The following is a 19,380-nucleotide window of genomic DNA, read 5'->3' as shown; positions in this document are numbered from 1 at the left end:
ACCATAAAGAAGTCTTTATATATGGGTATCTCTGAACCCGTTAGGTGAGGATGTCTGTGTGTGTGTATGTATATGTGGAAACGGCTGTGTGTTCTGCCTCCTTCCTGACATCCTGGTTGCTATAGTGCAGTGATCTATTTGTGAACACCCAGAAGATCATTGCTATAGTTAAAAGAACCAGTGTTTCCTGGCCACAACTTCCTCAGCAATCTCTTCTCCTGGTTAAAGCACCAGGTTACAGCTTTAACCCATTCGGTCGCCTTCCCTGGGACTCCAGCAGCCCCGCTGTTAACAGGAGCTTCCTCCAGTTTGTTGCTTTTCCCCCACCAGCGTGTTTTAACAACATGTAAAAATAGTTTCTCTATTTAAATCTAATGCATGCCTGTTATTCACCGTACGTTCCAGCGCTTCAGCCATCTTTCCAACAGCCTGTCGAGCTGTGCAGCGTGTTGTGCTGCTGTGTCCTGTGCTTGCTTCGCTAAGATGCGCCGTCCTGCGCTTCCCCATCCACACGCACAGAGGTTCTCATGCACCTGCCCAGCCAGGCAAGCTGCAGGAGCCGAGGCGGCAGCGCTGGAGTTTGGGTCTGAACTGCTGGGTTTGTGTTTTCCTTCATGTTTCATTCTTTGTATTTCCCCTTCTCCCTGCAGGTGTGAATGAGAGAACCTCGCTGCAGCATTTTAGTATCCAGCGGTACTGGCTCCGAACAGCAGCAGCGTCGCGATGCCCCCTCCTGCTGATATAGTGAAGGTGGCAATTGAATGGCCAGGTGCCTTCCCCAAATTGATGGAAATAGATCAAGTAAGTGCCTGTGCTCGTGTGTGTTTGCCCGGCCTGCGTGTAAATAACTTCTCCTCTGCACGCCTGTCTCTGCATTTATCCGTACTTAGATGCACATGTATGTGTTTGGGTGCTTGTGTGGTTTTTACAAGGGGTGCAGCCCTTTTCCTCTCTTACTGCTTAATGGTTTTGCTGTTGGGTTTTTTTCCTCTGCTTGTTCTTTTAAAGCAGCTGCATCAAGAAGGCATTTACTGCCTGTGTGACCCACTTAACACTTCTGTGCCTGTGTTCAGCTGCAGAATCGTGGGGATGTTGTTACCTCTGGTGGAAGGTCTTAGCATTTTTAGTCGGTGCTTTGTCTTTGGGGTAGGGTCATCCCAAACGGCTGCAGCAAGTGCAGGTTTTAGAACTTAAGCAGTGGTGCACTGTGAGCAGGAGGATGCCGCCTGTTCCGTACAGGAATTGCAGGGGTTGTCCTGTTTAACTGGCTATTTCTAATGCAGTGGCCCTATGGACTGATTGGAGGCAGTGTATAGAGCCTGGCACATTCAAAAGGATGAATTAAAGAGTGTTTGTAGGAAATCTGGGATGTGTGAGGGGAACAAACCAAATCGAGTTACAGAAGTGCTGTGCTTTAGGTTCTGGACTTCTCTGAGGTTGTTTTTGTGGCACATACATCCATATTAAATCAATCTCATTAATATTAAGCAGCTTACCCATAATGTTTTGAAATCATGCAGCTTGTTACCTGTTCAGAATAATGATGAGTCCTGGAAATAGTGTTGAGAGTTCAGGGAAGCACTTCATAGCACGCGTAGACCCTGGCGTATCGGGGGACCAGGCACATTAGAAAGTTCTATTGGAGAGGAGAAAACGGGAATTGATGCTGAAAATGTTCTACTAAATGGGATCCTCATTTCTTGGTGCAGTGCAATCGTTTCCTTCTGGTTAACCCTTTGGTGGCACCTGCCTAGGAGATTCCTGCAGGTGCAGGAGGGTGGCTGGAGTAAGAGCAGTGTGATTTGTAGGCACTCTGGAAGCCCCTTTAGAGCACAAGGGAGCTCCCAAGCGGATGCTAGCACTTTGGAGTTTGGTTTCCAGACCCGCCAAGCTTCTTCATTTCCATTTGCTGCGTTAGGTTCTTTAGTAAGCAGATGCCTACAGATACAAATCTCCTGCCTTCTGCAATGAAGAACATTTTACTTTTTTCTTCTTATATAACAAACGTTAGGCACTGTGCACACTGTGTTCGGGGAAAGATGCGTGTTAGTCATGATGAACAACAGCTTCTCGCTCCCAAGTACAGCGGGTACAAAAGTGAACAAATATGATGCAGTCTCCTTCCAAATAGCAGTAAAGTAATACCAAAATGACTGGGTTTACTTTACAAGATGGCTTTAAGTGGGTCTCAAAAAACCCCTTATCTGAATATTAGCTTACTGCCCTGGAGCCTTGGGTTTACCTTTATTAGATAAGATTTGACAGGAGAAAAGAAGGATCAAAGCTGACTTATATTGGGTAGATCTCTTCCAACCCATCCTGACAAGTTGTCTGCGGGCTTTCTTGATGCCACTTTACAGGGAGGAGGAGGAGGAGGAGGAAGAGGGAGAGTAAAGTTGAAAGTGAGAAGCCTAACAGCAGCCTACTCCTGATGTGGGGGAAAAGGGGGGATGAAGTTTGACAGTCTCATCCCTCACCTTTCTGACATGGAAGACCGTGACAAGAAAGGAAGATGGGAAAGAAACATCTCTTCCTAATAATAAAACCCAGTGCATTTGCCTTTTTCAGGGATGGGAGCAATGTGGGAATGAGCTCTGAAAACATGCAGGGTGCTACATGCTTCTAAACACACAGCTCTGTCTCTGCTTCACTTAATTGCTAACTTTTCCCCAATCTGTTCCCTTTAAAACATCTATTTAGTTGAAGAGCTGTAGTGGAGGAGATGATTCATCCCTCAGATGGCTAGCTGTTGGAGATGATAAAGGGGAAGAGGGAAAAGGAAGGCAGACAAGAGAAATGACTTGCCCATTGACCAGACATTGCAGGCAGTGCCTGTCTCCCGGGTGGGAACTGCTCATTCAAGCACCATTTGACATATATTCATAAAATCCTAAGAATTTGCTTCCTGTTTTTTCCTCTTTCTAAGCCTTTACCAGCAAGGACCGAATTTAAAAGAACAGCACTGTGCTATTACTTTAAAAAGAACAACAGAAACCCCCTCACTGCAGCGTGATGCAAGTTCTCCCAGGGTACTTGGGGCCATTCCAAATCCTGAGTTACAAATACCATCGAAGAGATCAGGGGGAAATCTGGGTATTTATCTTTCGGCTTGCTTGCTGTATACACTTGGTCGCTATTTATATGCAGTTGCACAGTATCCCAGTTCACCTGCTCTGTATGTGCATGTTTTGTTTAGCAACGAAGAGAACAAAGTAGCCTCGAAATGAGGAAATGTCATTGTGAAACCCCAGTGATAGACAGGGGTGTGCTGGAGAGTGCTGGGCCTGAAAAGGCTGTTCTTTTCCCACCATATGCTATTAAACTTTGTGTTCAAAACTTCCCCTTTGGGTGCATGACTTGGGCCAACCTGGACTTCATGAGGTGCAGCTTTTTCTAGTTGAGGCTTCCCGTGATGTTTGTTAACCTGGGTTCATTGATGGCAGTTTTAACTTGAACCATGCAGAACTGGTCTCACTGAGTTGAGAGGCTCTTTGCCTGCATAGTTAATGTATAATCAAGTGCTTTTAGGAGCTGGCCTCTGTGCCCAGCCTTCCCTCTCATTCACTGACATGGACTGTTTGACATCAGGGTTTGACAACTGCTTTTTCCCTGGGAAGTTGCTTTAATGAAGGAGGGCAGAACTGCACGTTATTTCCTGCCCTCTCTCTATACCAGGTGGGGAGTAATTGAGCTGCAGTAAACTCAGCAACTGGCTGTTGCCTGCAAGCATTAAAGCTGGGTTTTGTGCAAGCTGAAGTACTTTCTGCTTTCTCCTTGAGAGGTGCGCTTGGCTGAATGCGCTTGCTCTCGTCCAGGATACTTGTGTAGGGTTGTGTTTTCGTTTCCATCACTTTGCTCCATTCTAAACTTGGGAAACAGCCCCTACCCTCCCTCCCCCTGCAGAAATCCCTGCTGGCAGTGTTAGTGCTGTGGTCAGAATGAGTTGTTCATGAAAAGATTTGATGATGACTGTAAGAGCGGGGGTCTAGTGATGATCTTCACCTTATAAGTGGTACTGTCATGTCAGGGGAGGAATGGGAATGGGTTGGTGTCTGTATTGGGATCTTATTGGGGAGGTTTTGGGGGTGCAGTCTGGGGAAGAACGGATTGGTAGATGCTGACTGTTCACTTCTCCCAGTCTTGTGGCTGATGATTCTGGAAGATGTTAACAGCAGAGCTGCAGTGGCTCTGTGCACGTGGAGCAGGATGCTGGCTGGGTTGTCCTCTTCTCTCCTGTTTCTCCCAGGTATAGCCCGTTTCGTAAGAGGATGTTTCTTGTGTTCAGCTGGAAATTTGCATGCGTTAATTTGTGCCCATTATGTATAACTCATCCTCAGCTCTTGGGTTTTTTCACAGCACAAATTATTTTAGGTAAGCCAGTGCTGGGTTAGGTTACCTGGATACTCTGGATTTACAGCTTCGCTGTTCCTGCTGCAGGGGAAGCAGCTTCCAGGAGAGGCACAAGATGGGTACCGGGGGAATGGCTTTAAACTGGGAGACGGTAGATTCAGAATAGACATTAGGAAGAAGTTCTTCCCTGTGAGGGTAATGAAAGACTTATTCAAGGCCAGGTTGGACCCAGGGGCATGGAGCAAGCTGTGCTCTAGTGGACGGTGTCCCTGCCCATGGAAGGAGTTGGAGCTGGAAGAGCGTTAAGGTCCCTTCCAACCCAAACCAGTCTGGGATTCTATGAAGTTTGGGTACAATAACTGTTTTGATCCCATTTAAATCCACTCTTGTGTATTAGCACAAGTTGTACTAACCCCGGATTTCTCTACACTACCAGGGTGAACTTGCTCACCACTGGAAGGAAACAGTGTTCCTGCAGAAAGGAACAGTTTGTAATTAAACTTGGCCACGCAGTCTCTTCCTCCAGGTTTCCTTTTATCTATGAGATCATTAAAGATAGATTAAATTAACAGATGTGAATCTTTGCATTAGCCAAACTAAAAAGGAAGGAAAGAGAAAAAAGCTGTTTGCTTTTTGAAGCACAAACCGGGTACAGCGGGCAGGGTTTACAGGAGCAGTGGCAGGTGACAAGTTCATGTTAATACAGCATATCGGAGGCACCATGGGCTGGTTTGTGTTGATGCTTTCCCTAAGGTTTAGATTCAGTCAGTAAGTTCATGGTTTAAGAGTGTCTTTCAAGTTGTCTCTTCTGCTATAAATGTCCTTGTGCTGTCTTCTTCCTCCAGAGAGGCCATTGTACTTGGCTGCACGTGGAAAGGAGACCGGGACAGATTCTTCTAAAGGGAACTTGCAAACTGTTTTGGGTTTCAGACTCAGTCTGGACCCTTGGGGGTTGTTAACTGGTTTAGCGCAGTGTTTCTCAGACTGTGGGGAGAGATGGAGTTCAAAAGGGATTGTGAGCTGCTTAATTAGAGGAAAGAAAGTGGCACATGGCTTTTTAATGGAAGCGGAAATCGAGCCAGGAGGCACTTGAGTGTCCCAGCGTTCCTGATCTCCAGCATAAAGGAGAGTCAGGAAATAGTGTTTTAGGGAAGGGATAAAACACTTCATTCTCTCCTTGGGGTTTTTTTGCTGTTTGTTTAGGTTTTTATACAGGTTTATTTTCTGGCTCTGATTTTGTTATCCCCATATTGGTCTCCAGAGCCTCCCCACTGGAGCCTGCGTTTTGCTTCCTGCAGCTGATGGTGCTGAAGGTGAAGGCTGAGCATGACTTTTAGGTGGTTTCATCCATAAAGTTTCTTAGGAAACAGCAGGAATCTCATCTCTTCAAAGTGAGTTCTGCTGTGTCTGAAGGAAGTGTGTAATGATGAGATCCCTGGAGTTACACACCAATGATTTAATTACAAGGTGCTTCATTCATATTGTGGCCAGCTGGAGTATCCAGGCGCATCTTAGGATGGATTATGTTCTCCTTATAGATCTCAGAATGGTGTATTTAGTGGCTTGAGATTCTGGGTTTTGACAGATGCACAGATTGTAGTGCAAAGGAAAGTAATACTAACCCCCCCCCCCCCATATCAAATGCTTGTGCCTTCACATAGACTTTTCTACCCTGGCAGGCCAGCAGCGTGTCAGTCATGAGCTGTGGGTTTAGGGTTTCTTCATTCAGTCTGCAAAGGAATTCTCACCCAGTAAAGTGGTTCAGTGAAGAGCCACATCTTAGAGCCCTGCTTGGTATTTCACACTGTATTTTGACTGTATTTCAGACTGTATTTTGACTGTATTTCAGACTGTATTTCAACTGTATTTCAGACTGTATTTTAACTGTATTTCAGACTGTATTTTAACTGTATTTCAAATATGTGGTGCAAGTGTGTTGCACGCAGACATGCTGGAATCCACAGCTGTAGGACTCTAGGGTGCTTTATGATGAGTTATTTGGTGTTGACCCGGCCTTGGCTGGGTTTTATGGTCTCTGTTATTGCGGTGTTGGGGTGTCCCCCTTCTTCAGGTATTCCCTCCCACTGGTGCACCCATGAGTTAGGGAAATCCTCTTTTCCATCTTTTTCAGATGCCCAATGCCTAATAAACAAGTCTGGTCTCACTAATACCCCATTGGAGTCATTGCAGGGACTTGTTCCCCTAACTGGTTCAGAGCAGGCTGAGGAGTCTGAAGCCCAGAGCTCTCCAGTACCTCTTCTTACAGGAGAAGTCCTTGCTCCTTCCATCACGAGGAGCCATTGGTGAAGTAATGAGTTGAGGACCCAGGTGTCCCAGCATCTGGTGCTTGCCACTGGGCAGCCCTGCTCCTGTTTCTGTGTGTGACCGTAACAGATGAATCCTCCACTGACTGTGAAAAGAGGTGGTTTTCTGTTTTCTAATAGCCATAAAAATGACTTCTGCACTACAAGCTTTGCTGCTGGAATGGTAGCATTAATTAGAGACAGAATGGTGTATTTACTGGCTTGAGATTCTGCTTTTTGACAGATGCACAGGCCAAGAACAGACTTTTTTGTTTTAAATGCTGAGTGTTTTCCACTAACAGATGTGCTGCATCTGCTGTTTTTCTCTGATAGGCTCGACAGGCTTGAGGACAGCAAGGGTTAAGGGTTTTCTTGTTGCTTCTGTCATTAAAAGGTGTCAGCCAGGGAAAGCGATATCCCAGTCATCCCAGTCACCATCGGAAGACAAGGAGGGGAGGCTGGGGGGAAAGAAGAAGCAGTGAATCTCAGCTGGTCATTTAAAAAGGGAAGAAGCTCTTCCCTGTGAGGGTGCTGAGGCGCTGGCACAGGGTGCCCAGAGAAGCTGTGGCTGCCCCATCCCTGGCAGTGTTCAAGGCCAGGTTGGACACAGGGGCTTGGAGCAAGCTGCTCCAGTGGAAGGGGTCCCTGCCCATGGCAGGGGTTGGAGCTGGGGGAGCTTTGAGGTCCCTTCAACCCAAACGAGTCTGGGACTGTGTGATTTTCACTTGTGTAGGGAAGGATATCGAGTAAATGGGGAGGACACAGGCAAAAAAAACCAACCCCAAACCCTAGAATAAAATGCACAAACCCCTCATTTCAATGAAGGAAAAACACTGAAATATTCTTGGGCTGTATGGTTGTGAGGAGCTCTTTGAAGTACACTCACTAATAAGGTGAATTTGGCTTTTCAGACCTGTAATTGCAGCAAAGATATTATGGACATTTCCATAAACATCATTTAGTGAAGATTAAAACAACAAAACCATTCCAGTAAGTCCGTTCTTTCTGACATCAAGCAAATATGTAGAGCACATGTCCTTGGAGGGCCTGTGGAGAATGGGAATAGGCTTTTTCCCTCATCTGTAGGGGGAGTGCAGCCCAAGGGATGGATCGGAGCTGCAGCTCATTAGGATTGCAGTGGTAATAATCTGCATTACTAAAGATCCAGTATGGTTTTCCTTTCTTGACTGTCCCTTGCAGGTTCCAGCTGGTTTGTTGTGGTTTCATTTAGTTTTCTTTTGTCCAAGTTTTTAAGTACAGGTTATAGTAATACATAGTAATGGAAAGGTGGTATGCAATAGGAAAAGGGAGAGGGAGATGTGTAGGACTGGGTAAGGACATAAAAGCTGATGGTGCAGAGGATTTAGGAAGTAGCTGTGTCCAATCTCCCCAGTGTTTAGATAACTGCCAGTGTGGTTGTTAAAGTGTCTTTTTGTCATAGTTCCTGATGGCAAACTGTAGTTCCCATGGGAAACAATGGGCAGGAGAGGCAGTTACCCTCTCTGTCCTCCGCTGTGTCAAATCTGTTCGCTGATACCAATTACTTTATATGAAAGGAATCCATATGGCAGGTAGAAATTTTGTCAGAATAGGTCAATATTGGAGCAGGACCTGCAGCAGCATCCTGGGGAGGGAGAAGGGCTGGCAGCTTGGCAGCAGCGCACCTGCAGACTGCAGGGCAAACCAGTGTCATCAACAACACCTTTATCCCCCCCCGGAACGAGGTAGAGAGTTGGGAGCAGGGATTGCTTTCACAGAGGCTACAGACCCGCTCAGGGAGGAGGACAGGAGGTCAAACTGGCTGCACATGGACCACAGCGATGCAGACTGAGGAACTGATTGGGCTGAGACACGGTGGGGAGGAAAACACTCTTTTTCTTTCCCTTATCATCTGCCTGATGTGCTTCCCAGCCTGGCTATGGCTCCGGCTGCTGCAGAAGGGAGCGGTTCCATGCTTGCCTGTTCTCCCAGGTGCTGGTGTTTGCTGATCATGTAGGTACACAGCGAGCCAGGGGAGGGGATTAACCCAGGTGAAAGCTGTTTATCATTTTCCTTTTATTAGGCCAGTCTAGCTTGATCCAGTTCCCCGGTGGGAGTTATCTGCGTGGTTCTGTGAGCACAGTGATGGCAGCGAAAGAGGAAGGACGGAGAGCAAGGACTGAAGCAGTATGTTAGGTGGGGAGAGGATCTTTTCAGCAGATGCTTTCATTCACGTTTGACTAAAGCGGTCTTGTGTTATGCTTGGTTGAAATGGTTTTGTGTTATGGTTTTGCCTGTTTATAAACTGGCTTCATTGACTTGTCTGTTGAAATAACAACTCCTTCCCTGACCCTGACCTGAGCAGGGAGTCCCGGCTCTGCCCTTCTGTCTGTGATGCAGTTCAGAAAGCAAATCCAAGGTGAGGAGTAATTCTCCCTCTGCATAACAAACGCTGCTGCTGAGTTAATGGTTAGCCTAATTGTGTTCCTATAAACATTCAAGGGAGGCAGCTTGTTTTGACAACACTGTTGGTGTGTGGTGGGGCTTGTGCATTTTGTTCCTTTTGTTTGCTTTTAAAGAACCCGCTGCTTAGTGGAAGTGAGTAGAGAGATGGTCCTGTGCAGCTTAGGTGATACAGGGGGTTCTCACAAAGCAAAGCATCTGTGTGACACTGTGTAGTCCCTCAGTGCTGGGGAAGGAGGGCTCAGCAGTCACCCGGCTGGTGAAATCTGGTCTGGGTTGGTTTTTTTTTGCCATGCAACTTCATCTGTGTTTTGGGATCTAAAAATGCATTTTCTTTTGGCCAGCAGTGTTCTAAGAACACTCGTGTGTGCACCCTGTGTTTATAACAGAGCTAAGAGCGTTGCAACATCACCAAACGAGACTGTTCCTTCTATTTTAGGACCCAAAGCAGCAGAGCTGTTTGCAGTCAGTCCAAATGCTTGTGCTCGCAGATGTAGAGAATAAAGCAGAACTGATACATCTGAGATCTTAACACCTTCCAGCTGGTGTTTTATCAGAGGGGAACTTGCATGTGTGTACTTAGAAGAGAGGGTCAGTGTCATCATCCCACCATAGCTGAAAGGGACAAAAGAAGGTTTAAAACTACTGAATGTCTTGCTTCAGATGTCATGCCTGGAAAATGCTCATGTTGATGTCTAAATCTTGTGTTTCTATGGGGTAATGGGATGCAGGGCACACAAAAGACCCTTTGATTTCTCAGTTGAGAGGCCGAGCTGATGCCATATGGGCTAACGTTGACAAAAAGGACTGATAATGCCATCATGCTCGTGTGTAGAATTGCCGTCCCCGTGGATTATCAGACCAAGGCAGCAGGAAACGATGGGGTCCTATCAAACTTGATATTAAACAAAAAATGAAATACTGCTGACTTGTTCTGCTCCTTGCAGTGTTGGAACCATATTTTAAGAGCTCAGGGCTTGTTCCAGTTTGGTGATAGATTGTTTTCTTTCTTTTTTGTCTTAACCAGAAAAAGCCACTGTCCTCAATAATAAAAGAAGTCTGCGATGGGTAAGTTCTGCCTTACACTCTTCCACTTCAGTATCTCCTGGTTGGTTTCACAGCTCAAAGTGTGGATATGCCCAGTCATTAGCTCCTTAAACCTTGTAGCTGTTTTACCTTTGGATCTTGAATTTGCCATGCATTTTGGATCAATTACATGCCAGATGAGCATGTAAAAAAGCAGCTCCATCATGTGGGTGACTCATTTAGACTGTTGCCTTTCTGCACAGAGGTGCATTTTACTCACTCACTTGAACACTTGTGGTCCCTGCAGTTTGTGGGGTACGGAGCTAAAGCACTGATGACTGTGGCTTTGGTTCTCAAGCATTGGGTCTAATGGCTACTGTAAACTGGTCCAGTTGATGTTGCTGCTCACATGACACTGAAAGGTTAATCACAAGTCCTGCAATAGGAGCTAATAATTGGCTAAGAGAATTATCTTGCTTTAGTTTTATTGTGTTAAGCTTTGGGGATAAAAATGCTGTTTTAAGCAAGTGCTACCACACAGGAGAAACTAGTTAATATTCATCCAGTTGCCACTGAGTTAGGTGGTATTTTATGCGCAGTGTCATATATCAACTTAACACTATATGCATTGGGTGTCGTATAAACTAGCATAAAATCTTGGTGCTGTAAATTACTTTTGTGTCTCTTAGTGATTTAATGATCCTGCTTACTGCAAGCAAAAATTATCCTTGCTGGTTTTTATAGATCTGGAATGAATATCAGATCATTATCAGCTTATTTTTGGAGCACTGAAGTGTCACTGTACAGACAAAGTAGTTTCTCTTCCCCTTCACCCTTCCTCCCCTTTCCCTTCTTTTTATCTTTGCCTTGGAAGGAGGGTATTTGTTATGGAATTTCTTTCTCAACCATAGCCAAGTTTAGGGCTTTGTTTCAGGTATGCAAAGGGAAAATCTTATTTATAGGATGCATTTGTACTGCAGTTTTCCCTTTGTAAGCATGCTTTTATCTTAAACTTTTGGAGTGTGGAAAAATATGAGAAACACACGGGAATGACCTGTGTGTGTGTGTTTGTATGCAATTATGTAAAGGATGCTTCCTGAGTATTTAAGTTTTCATTTTGTAATTAATCTATTTTCCTGTTTCTAAGGTGGTCTCTTGCAAATCATGATCAGTTTGCACTGCAGCATGCTGATAGTTCCAATTTCTACATCACAGAGAAGGTAGGTAAATCATTCCATGCAATCTCACATAGCCTATTAAAGTGTTTGCCCCAATAACTTATTCTAAATTAAAATGTATAAAAATAGAGAGTGTTGTCCCTAATGCGATGCTAATGAGAAGGTTGGGACTGGGAGGCCTGGTTTTATGGATTTGCACTGATTTCTTCTGTTTGGAAAGGCAGTTAAAGTTTGAACGTGCCAAGGCCTTCACATGTGAGTGTGAGGCTTCAGCACTGAGCCCTTCAGCTTTGGTATTTGTGCGTGTTTAGTGTTCTGCTGGCAAGGGGAGTGCAGGAACCTGAAATCTGTGGATGTGAAGGGTTCTTTGCACTGTGAGGAGATCTCAAGGCCAGGTTGGATGGGGCTTGGAGCAACCTGCTGTAGTGGAAGGTGTCCCTGCCCATGGCAGGGGGTTGGGACTGGATGAGCTCTAAGGTCCCTTCCAACCCAGACCAGTGTGGGATTCTATGGCCCTCAGTGCACATCACCTCCCTCTTTGGCTGATCAGGCAGTTAAGTTTCAGTCACTGTGTAATATTTGCTGCTCCTTCCTGCTTGCTCTCTTATCCTTTTCCAGTTCTGTATGTGACATTGGCTTGTGTTTTTGGTCCCCAGATAGCGTGGTAATATGTGATTCATGGGGTGATGCAATGACTTCAGCAGAGAGTAGGGAAATGGCTGTAGCTGTAATAAAAATGGAATGTCTAGTCTAAATAAATGGGACATGCTCGTCTGGATGACACTGAGTAGCACTCTCATTCCTAGCATTACTGAGAGAATTGCTGAAATTAGGAAAGGAGAAATGTATTTCTTTGGAGGAGTGTGCACATGAGCGCTCCTGAGGTCCAGTTCCTATGCACTGGGGAAAGAGCACAGTTCAAAACTTGCTGAAGTCAGTGTGCAGATTCCCTACCCTCAGATTTTGACCTAAATAGATCTGAGCTCAGCTGCATGGATGCGGATGCTTCTTGCTTACCTTGTTACCAGTGTAGTTTGGCTTACTCTGAAGTGGAAGAGTCCTTTGGTAGCGTTCTTGAGGATCTAATCAGCTAAATGCAGCTGAGACATGAACTAACTTTTCCCTTGCTGTGATTCTTACCCCCACCCAGGAAATAAAGGGAACTTAGGCTCAGTTAAGCCTTTGGAAAGACTAAATTTAGCAAGACAGCTCATAACATAGTGCTGCTTTTATTTGTCTTAGCAGCCCAGTTTCAGCTTTGCATTTAACTGTTTGTCACCCCAGGCACCCTCTTCAATGGGGTATAGTTTGGTTTGGGCTCTGCCTTCTCCCTCCTGTGTTTTTTCCTCCCTTCTTTTCAAGTTCCAATTGAGAGGCCCTTCAAAGGCCCCACAGGGAAAGCTGTTGAAGTGATTGCTCGCTGCTGTGTTTTGTTTCCACCCAAATGAAATAGGGACTGCTTTGCAAATTGCCCTCCATTGTGACACAACATTTCCCAAGGAGCCAGAGCAGCCCAGCTTGCCCATTGGCATTTAAACTCTGACTGTACAGTGGGTGTTTCCAAAAAGCCAGGATTCGCTTGGGCTTCTTGAAGGAGTTTGTCCTGATGGAACAGTTGGTGGGTAGGGTCCTGCAGCTTTGGAGAAGAGGAATGTTTCCTCCTCCACGTATAAAGAAGTGTGATGGGATTTGCCTGCCTTTAACTTTCAATGAGGGTGGAAAATGGTCTTCAAGAGCTCTGGGGTTGTGCTGCGGAGAGGACTTTGTTTGTTCCCTGCTGAAAAGACGCAGAGTGTCTGAGTCACATAAATAAGAGAGAGGAGCTCTAAATGCCACCAGTATTACTCAGATGTCTGTGACTTTTATTAGATATTGTTCACTATTTGTCACTGCTTACTGGAGAGCGGCTATGAAGAGAGCCTTATAGAGGGTGAACCCTTCCACATTCTTTCCCTTGTTGTGTGCGGTAGGATTTTGCTCTCTGAATTAAGACATGAAAAGCATCAGTCCTGAGGACAAACACATGCACCTCAATGAAGGTACAGCACCGACTGTTAAAGCCCGCCTTCCTTTAGTCAGTCTCTTACTAGGACCATATGCAGAGCTCCTTTTTCAAGCGACAGGTTCTAATTTGAGCACCCTGCTCTGGTGGAAGGTGCCCCTGTCCATGGCACAGAGTTGGAAACGGGGCATCTCTAAGGTCCCTTGCAAGCCAGATGAGTCTGGGAGTCTGTGAACTATTTGTCACTGTTCTCAAAGAGGGATTCTGCACCTGTACAGGTATGTACAGATACATGTATAGGTCATGTTCCTGCAGAGCCTGGGGGCTGCTGTCCTGTGGCCTTCCAGGTACAGATGCATTTTGAAATACCGTAGAATGCCAGCCTGGTTTGTATAGAAGGGACCTTAAAGCTCCTCCAGCTCCAACCCCTGCCACAGGCAGGGACCCCTTCCACTGGAGCAGCTTGCTCCAAGCCCCTGTGTCCAACCTGGCCTTGAGCACTGCCAGGGATGGGGCAGCCACAGCTTCTCTGGGCACCCTGTGCCAGCGCCTCAGCACCCTCACAGGGAAGATCGTTCTGGTGCCATGTTTGAAGCCAGCAGAAAGAAAAGCAGTAAACGAAGAAACTTTGAAGTGAAAATGTTACAAATGTGGGACTGTCACCACATGGCTCGCTATTACATTTTTGGGTTTGGGTGGCACACAGCGCATCTGTGTTTTGGTTGTCGTGTGCAGAGCTCTTTATCTTCCGTAGCTGACCTATATTTCCTGATGATACGGCACAGAAATGCAAACAACGCCCAAACAGTCCTGTGGGGTTTTTCTTTGTGTAGGTTTTTTTCCTCTCTCCTGCCTGTATCATTTGTAAGACTGCCTCTCGAGGAGCAGCAGTGACTGCTTCAGGCGGGATAAGGGTGGTCCAGTCTGTCAATGCATCTGGAGTCAGCGAGGGTTCCTGATACAGACAGGGCTTATCACAGGAGATGCAGTTAGGAGTGCTTCCTCTGGGCTTCTCCTTTGGCTCTCTCTGTGCCCATGAAAGTGCCCTGGAAGTCGTTAGTTGTGTGAGTTATGGGAATATAAAATGGAGAAATAATATAACAGGCTCTGGGAACAAGAAAACAAAGCGGGCATAGTGCTAAGCTCAGCCTGGGTTTTGGTCACAGTGTTTTGGGGGTTTTCATACATTCATAGGTGCATCTGTTTTAAAAGGCTTTACTTAGCGTGGAGGGGTGTTCCGTTGGTAAGTCAGGCACCTAAGAGCCTGACTTCTGATTCAGCATCTTGCTGTGTTAGGTACTATGTAATAGTATAATACTGTTTTGTAAAACTATAATGCTGTGTAATGGAGAACTTAAATAGTCACTCTTGCTTCACTCTGTTCAGGTTGTACTCGAATAGGTGCTTGTGTACATCAGGTGTAGTAACTCAGGAACACTATAGCCTGGATGAGCTCAGGTTTGGAATGGGCAAATGGCTTCAACCTGTCAGAGGGGAGATTGAGATGAGCTCTTAGGCAGAAGCTCTTCCCTGTGAGGGTGCTGAGAGGGGTTGGAACTGAGTGAGCCTTAAGGTCTCTTCCAACCCAGCCCAGTCTGGGATTGCATGAAAATGGCTGTGTGATTGTGTGTACTGTGGGTGTTCCTGAGCTGAAAACCACAGCTTGGCTAGATCCCGGCTGTGAGTGGCTCATACAGCACACTGGTGGCTGTGCCCAGTCCCTTATCCCTGCAGACAAGGTCTGGCTCCTTTAGATGCATTTGTGCCCCTGTGCTGCCCGTGATGGGCTCTGGGTGTGGGGGGCATCGCTGTTAGCTCACACTTGGGTCTCTAAAACCAGCATGATTGTGAAGGAGCTGGGTCCTTCCCACTGTTCACATTGTAGGGAGCCCTCTGAAATGTTTGCCTGGGGTTTTGTTCATTTCTCTGTGTGTGTGCTTGTTTCTCTGCTAGACCCCAGTGCTCATCAACAAGGGCTCCTTGCAGGAGGGCAGGGCTGGGAAGAACAAGGGTTCAGGCTGGCTTTACTGCTGGAGGCTGAGCATGGCAGCTCTTCACTCTGCATCTGAGCAGCCATCGGGAGTACAAGGTTAGCTCGCTCTTGCCGAGGGGCTTTGCGAGCCAGCTCTGAGCTGTGCTCAGCCTTCTGGGCTCATACCGGTGCCATTCTTCATGTTACCTGGTAGAAGTAAGGACATCTCGTTCCCCTGTGTATTGACTGCAGCCATTTTTATTCTCTCACAGTTCCATTGTGTTCATTTTATACGTTTGATGCATCTAAAGACTCTCTGTGGTTTTTTTTTTCCTTCCTTTTTCCCTGACTCCCACATTTCCCTTTCATTCTTCGGTGCCTATTGCATGAAGCGGAGGGGAGCAGACACCGAGCGCTGGTTCCCTCCATTCACTTCCAGAGACTTTCAGTTCTCTTTAGCAAAGGAGCCTGTCCCCGCTTTACTGCTGCTGTCACTGCTCAGCTCTTTGCTGTGTTTGCAGATGGGACACCCTTCTACTCCCCCCCACTTCCCCAGGCTGGGAACCTGGGTAGGCTCCTGGTGCTTGGCCTTTCTCAAAGGTGCTTTTGCTCGTGACCTGTTTTGCTGAATGCAACCTGTAATCGTATGTTCATGTGAAATCCCACCGTGCCACTGCAGGCTGCCTGTGTGGGAGTGTGTGCGAATGACGGGACAAGAAATGAGCCGCTTGTAGGGTTGGGGGTTTGGGACGTGGTTTTCTTTCACACTCGTAGTGCTCATCTGTTTCCAGTGATCAGCTGAGCATCAGTGAGTTGGAACTAAAACATTCTCAGCAGTGGATGTTTCGTATTCAGGGAAGGAGCTGGTACTTTGTAAGCAGCTGGGAATGAGAAGTAGCCTGAAGGCTGGGAGCTGGAGAAGTGTGTTCAGTGATCTGCGCCTCTCGGTTAGCATTTTGCATTGCTCTTGGTAAGACACTTGTCAGTAATGCTGCATGAATGGCAGATTTCAGTCCAGAGCTCACCTGGACCAAACCATGCCCGACTTGCCCTTTTCTCAGCCACTGATGGGACACGTGGTGTTTCCCTCATATTCCCAAACTTCAGTTTTGGAGTGTCTGAATCTGCACACAGCTGCAGACATTCCTAACATGGAGCCAGAGCAGCTGTGCCCCTGCCCACTCCATGGATGCTGGTGGCACTGCCCTGTGGACTCCAGTAAAAACCAGTGGACACTGGTGTATGAACAGAAGTAAAACTTGAATATCTGCACTTGAAGTCACTGAATCCCAGACTGGTTTGGGTTGGAAGGGACCTTAAAGCTCCCCCAGCTCCAACCCCTGCCACAGGCAGGGACCCCTTCCACTGGAGCAGCTTGCTCCAAGCCCCTGTGTCCAACCTGGCCTTGAGCACTGCCAGGGATGGGGCAGCCACAGCTTCTCTGGGCACCCTGTGCCAGCGCCTCAGCACCTTCACAGGGAAGAGCTTCTGCCTAAGAGCTCAGCTCAGTCTCCCCTCTTTCAGTTTACATCTGCCTCCAGTCCTGCTTTGTTGGGGCTCATTTCAGTGGTCATCCTTCTCGTGATAAATCAGTCCTAGTTTTTAGGACTCATTTTGTAGGACTTCAGGTTTATATTAAACTTTCCAAAGAAGGTAATTCTGCCCTGTTAACCCCTTACACTTTCTGGCCCCAGCATGAACAGCTCAGTTCTTCTGCTTTGTCTCATTTTGAAATACTTGGTATGGCAGTATCTTCTGTTTAGCTCCTCAGTTCCACATCAGAGCTGATGAGGTGCATCAGGTGTTGGTTTTACAAGGTGCTCATTTTCCCAAAGTCAGTCTGTAGTTTTGCCTTGCAAGTAATCAGCAGGGAGGGAAGGCTCTGATAAGGTTTGTTGTTCTCTTACAGCACTTGAAGATCAGTACCCTATAGCCCAGGGTACTCTGCTCTTTAAACCATCTTCATGCTTAAGGAGCAGGCAGTTCAGATGGGTGCTTTTCCAAGGTGTGCTGAGCAGACATAGCTCGCTGCTAACAGGGAGCAGTGCTGCTTTCTTCTCCCCTTCCCCAAGAGATCTGCCATTTCTGCTGGCTACAGGCTATTTGCTGGACAGCTTTTGGAGGTGGTGGCCAGGGGGCATCACTTGGTGCCATTTTACTGCAGAGAAGGAAGAGGTGAAGGAAGGGTGGGAAGAGGAGTGAACCTTTGCTGGTTTTACAGGCTGTGAGCTGTTACGACCTTCAGCTGCCTGTGGAGCTTGCTTAGGCTGATGTGGAATGAACCCACTGAGACATTCCAACTAGTTGGAGATGGAGAAAGGATGTTTTACCTGTGGTCCCTCTGTGCCTGAGAGGAAGGGCACAAGCAAGGGAGTAGGATGTGCACATTAGAGAAGCACAAGCGTCTTCAGGCTTCCCCTTTAACAAGTCTTAGTGTGGTTCCAAACATGCTGCTAGCAAAATGAGCTGCTTTCCTGCTTACGCTGTAGCACTAATTCCTGTCTTTTACCTTACAAACTGGCCAGAACCCAAAATGATAACATTTTCAATTGGTTTAGTTCCCTGGCTGGCTCATCAGCTTAGGTCCACAACTGTTTATGCCACATAAAACCAATAGTAGGAATGAGCAAGAGACTGAAATACGAGACTACAGACCTTATGGTCTCAAGCTGTGCTTTGATTTGGTGGAAGTCATTGTGAACCACAGCCTTGGCTTGGGTCTTCAGCTGTTTCTCACAGTAGCAGCATCGTCTTAAGGACCCCTCAGTGGTGCTGCAGGTGAATCTGCTGGGCGACCTGCATCGGAGAGCTGACTTCAGTTTGACAGTCCTTGTTGTTTGGTGTGTGTGTGTGTCCATACCAGTTCCCTGTTCTGATTTCCCCACGTGATCTCACCAACAGTAGCAGGAGCCCAGCTAAGTCTGGCATTTCCTCATGTTTATTCTGCAGGGTGCAGCTCTTCTGTTCTGACTTATCAGAGGATGAAGGGGCTGCATGTTATCTGCCCCCCCCTTCCGTGTTACTGGTACAACTGCCTGCGTGCCTGCTTGAACTGGGGAACTGAGCCAGGTTAAAAATAGCTTGTGTGTAACTTACTTGGATGTGTCATGTGAAAGTCTGCCCCCAGTGCAGTGCCACTGCTGCTCTGCGGAGCAAGTGCTACCTGATAACGTTGTCCTTGTAGCTCGCTCCACCTGAGGGTGAGGAAATCATGCACAATAGGGATGTTTTCTTTGCATGTGGTCTAAGTGGCACTCAAGTCGGAATTACTGTGGGTTGCTGGAATAAAAAGAGTTGGGTTTTCTTTTACCCCTCCATTGCTTCATTCTCTTTGCTTTACTAGCATCCCAGTTACTACTGCCAGAAAGTAGGTTAGCTCAAGTCATGGATCTGACTGAAGAAAACCCCAGTTTTGGTGGGTTTTTTCCCCTCCATTTATGAATGAATGGGAGAGGAAGTGATAACTTGTTCAAGGTCAGGTGGTTGTGCTGCATGCACTTTGGTAGATCCAGTGCAAGGAAAGCGTGGGAGCCCACATGCAGAATTGTGCCTCCTGTGGGCTGTAGAATTGCACTGGATTGGGTATACCACTGGTGTAACTTGGTTTATTTACTAGCTTCTGTAATCCTTGAGTAGGGGTAGACAAACAGCAGGCGGAAAATGCCCTCTTTTTAGAGACTTAAGCCAAACTACGAACCCTTGATTTTGTAAGGAAAAGGTTAGCATCCAATTCTAATGTGACAAACCAGGAGGCATTCACCCTGTTGCCAGCAGCTTCCCAGAAAAGGGGTTTCATCACAAGATTAATTGCCTCGGTATATCTTCTGAACCAGCCCAGCCCCGTCATGCCAGGCAGTGTACTGTCCATAATTACCTGTAGCTCTTAGCTCTCAGCTTATTCAAGTGTTTCGGGGCCTAAAAATGAACTTTAATTTCCTACCAAGTCAGCAGAACGTTTTAACCAACCTCAGGGTCCGTCACCAGCTGTAAGAGTAGCAGATGTCAGTCAGAAGTGTGCCTTTCGCTCCCTTCATGCTTCCACATGCATTCACATTCATTGTGCTGCAGGTGTTGGAGCCTACGTCTACACTTAGCCCATATAATATG

At 46.7% G+C, this 19,380-nt stretch overlaps 1 protein-coding gene across 2 annotated transcripts in view; it reads left to right on the top strand.

Annotated features, from left to right (window-relative positions):
• Positions 1-650: 650 nt before the first annotated feature.
• The window catches only part of ELMO1 (engulfment and cell motility 1), a 223,971-nt gene continuing 205,241 nt past the window's right edge, over positions 651-19,380 (top strand). For both annotated transcript variants that reach the window (XM_061367972.1, XM_061367971.1), the window contains exons 1-3: positions 651-801; positions 10,123-10,163; positions 11,269-11,341. In XM_061367972.1, the coding sequence (XP_061223956.1) occupies positions 724-801; positions 10,123-10,163; positions 11,269-11,341 (192 nt within the window). In that variant the 5' untranslated portion in view covers positions 651-723. The remainder of the gene's footprint in view (positions 802-10,122; positions 10,164-11,268; positions 11,342-19,380) is intronic.

The sequence above is a fragment of the Neopsephotus bourkii genome, unplaced genomic scaffold, assembly GCF_033783945.1.
Source record: "Neopsephotus bourkii isolate Nb327-2 ecotype Australia unplaced genomic scaffold, CSIRO-AGI_Nbou_v1 NB_1417, whole genome shotgun sequence".
Taxonomy (NCBI): Eukaryota; Metazoa; Chordata; class Aves; order Psittaciformes; family Psittacidae; genus Neopsephotus; species Neopsephotus bourkii.
Note: the sequence above shows the minus strand (reverse complement) of the source record. Positions and strands in the feature narration are given on the sequence as shown.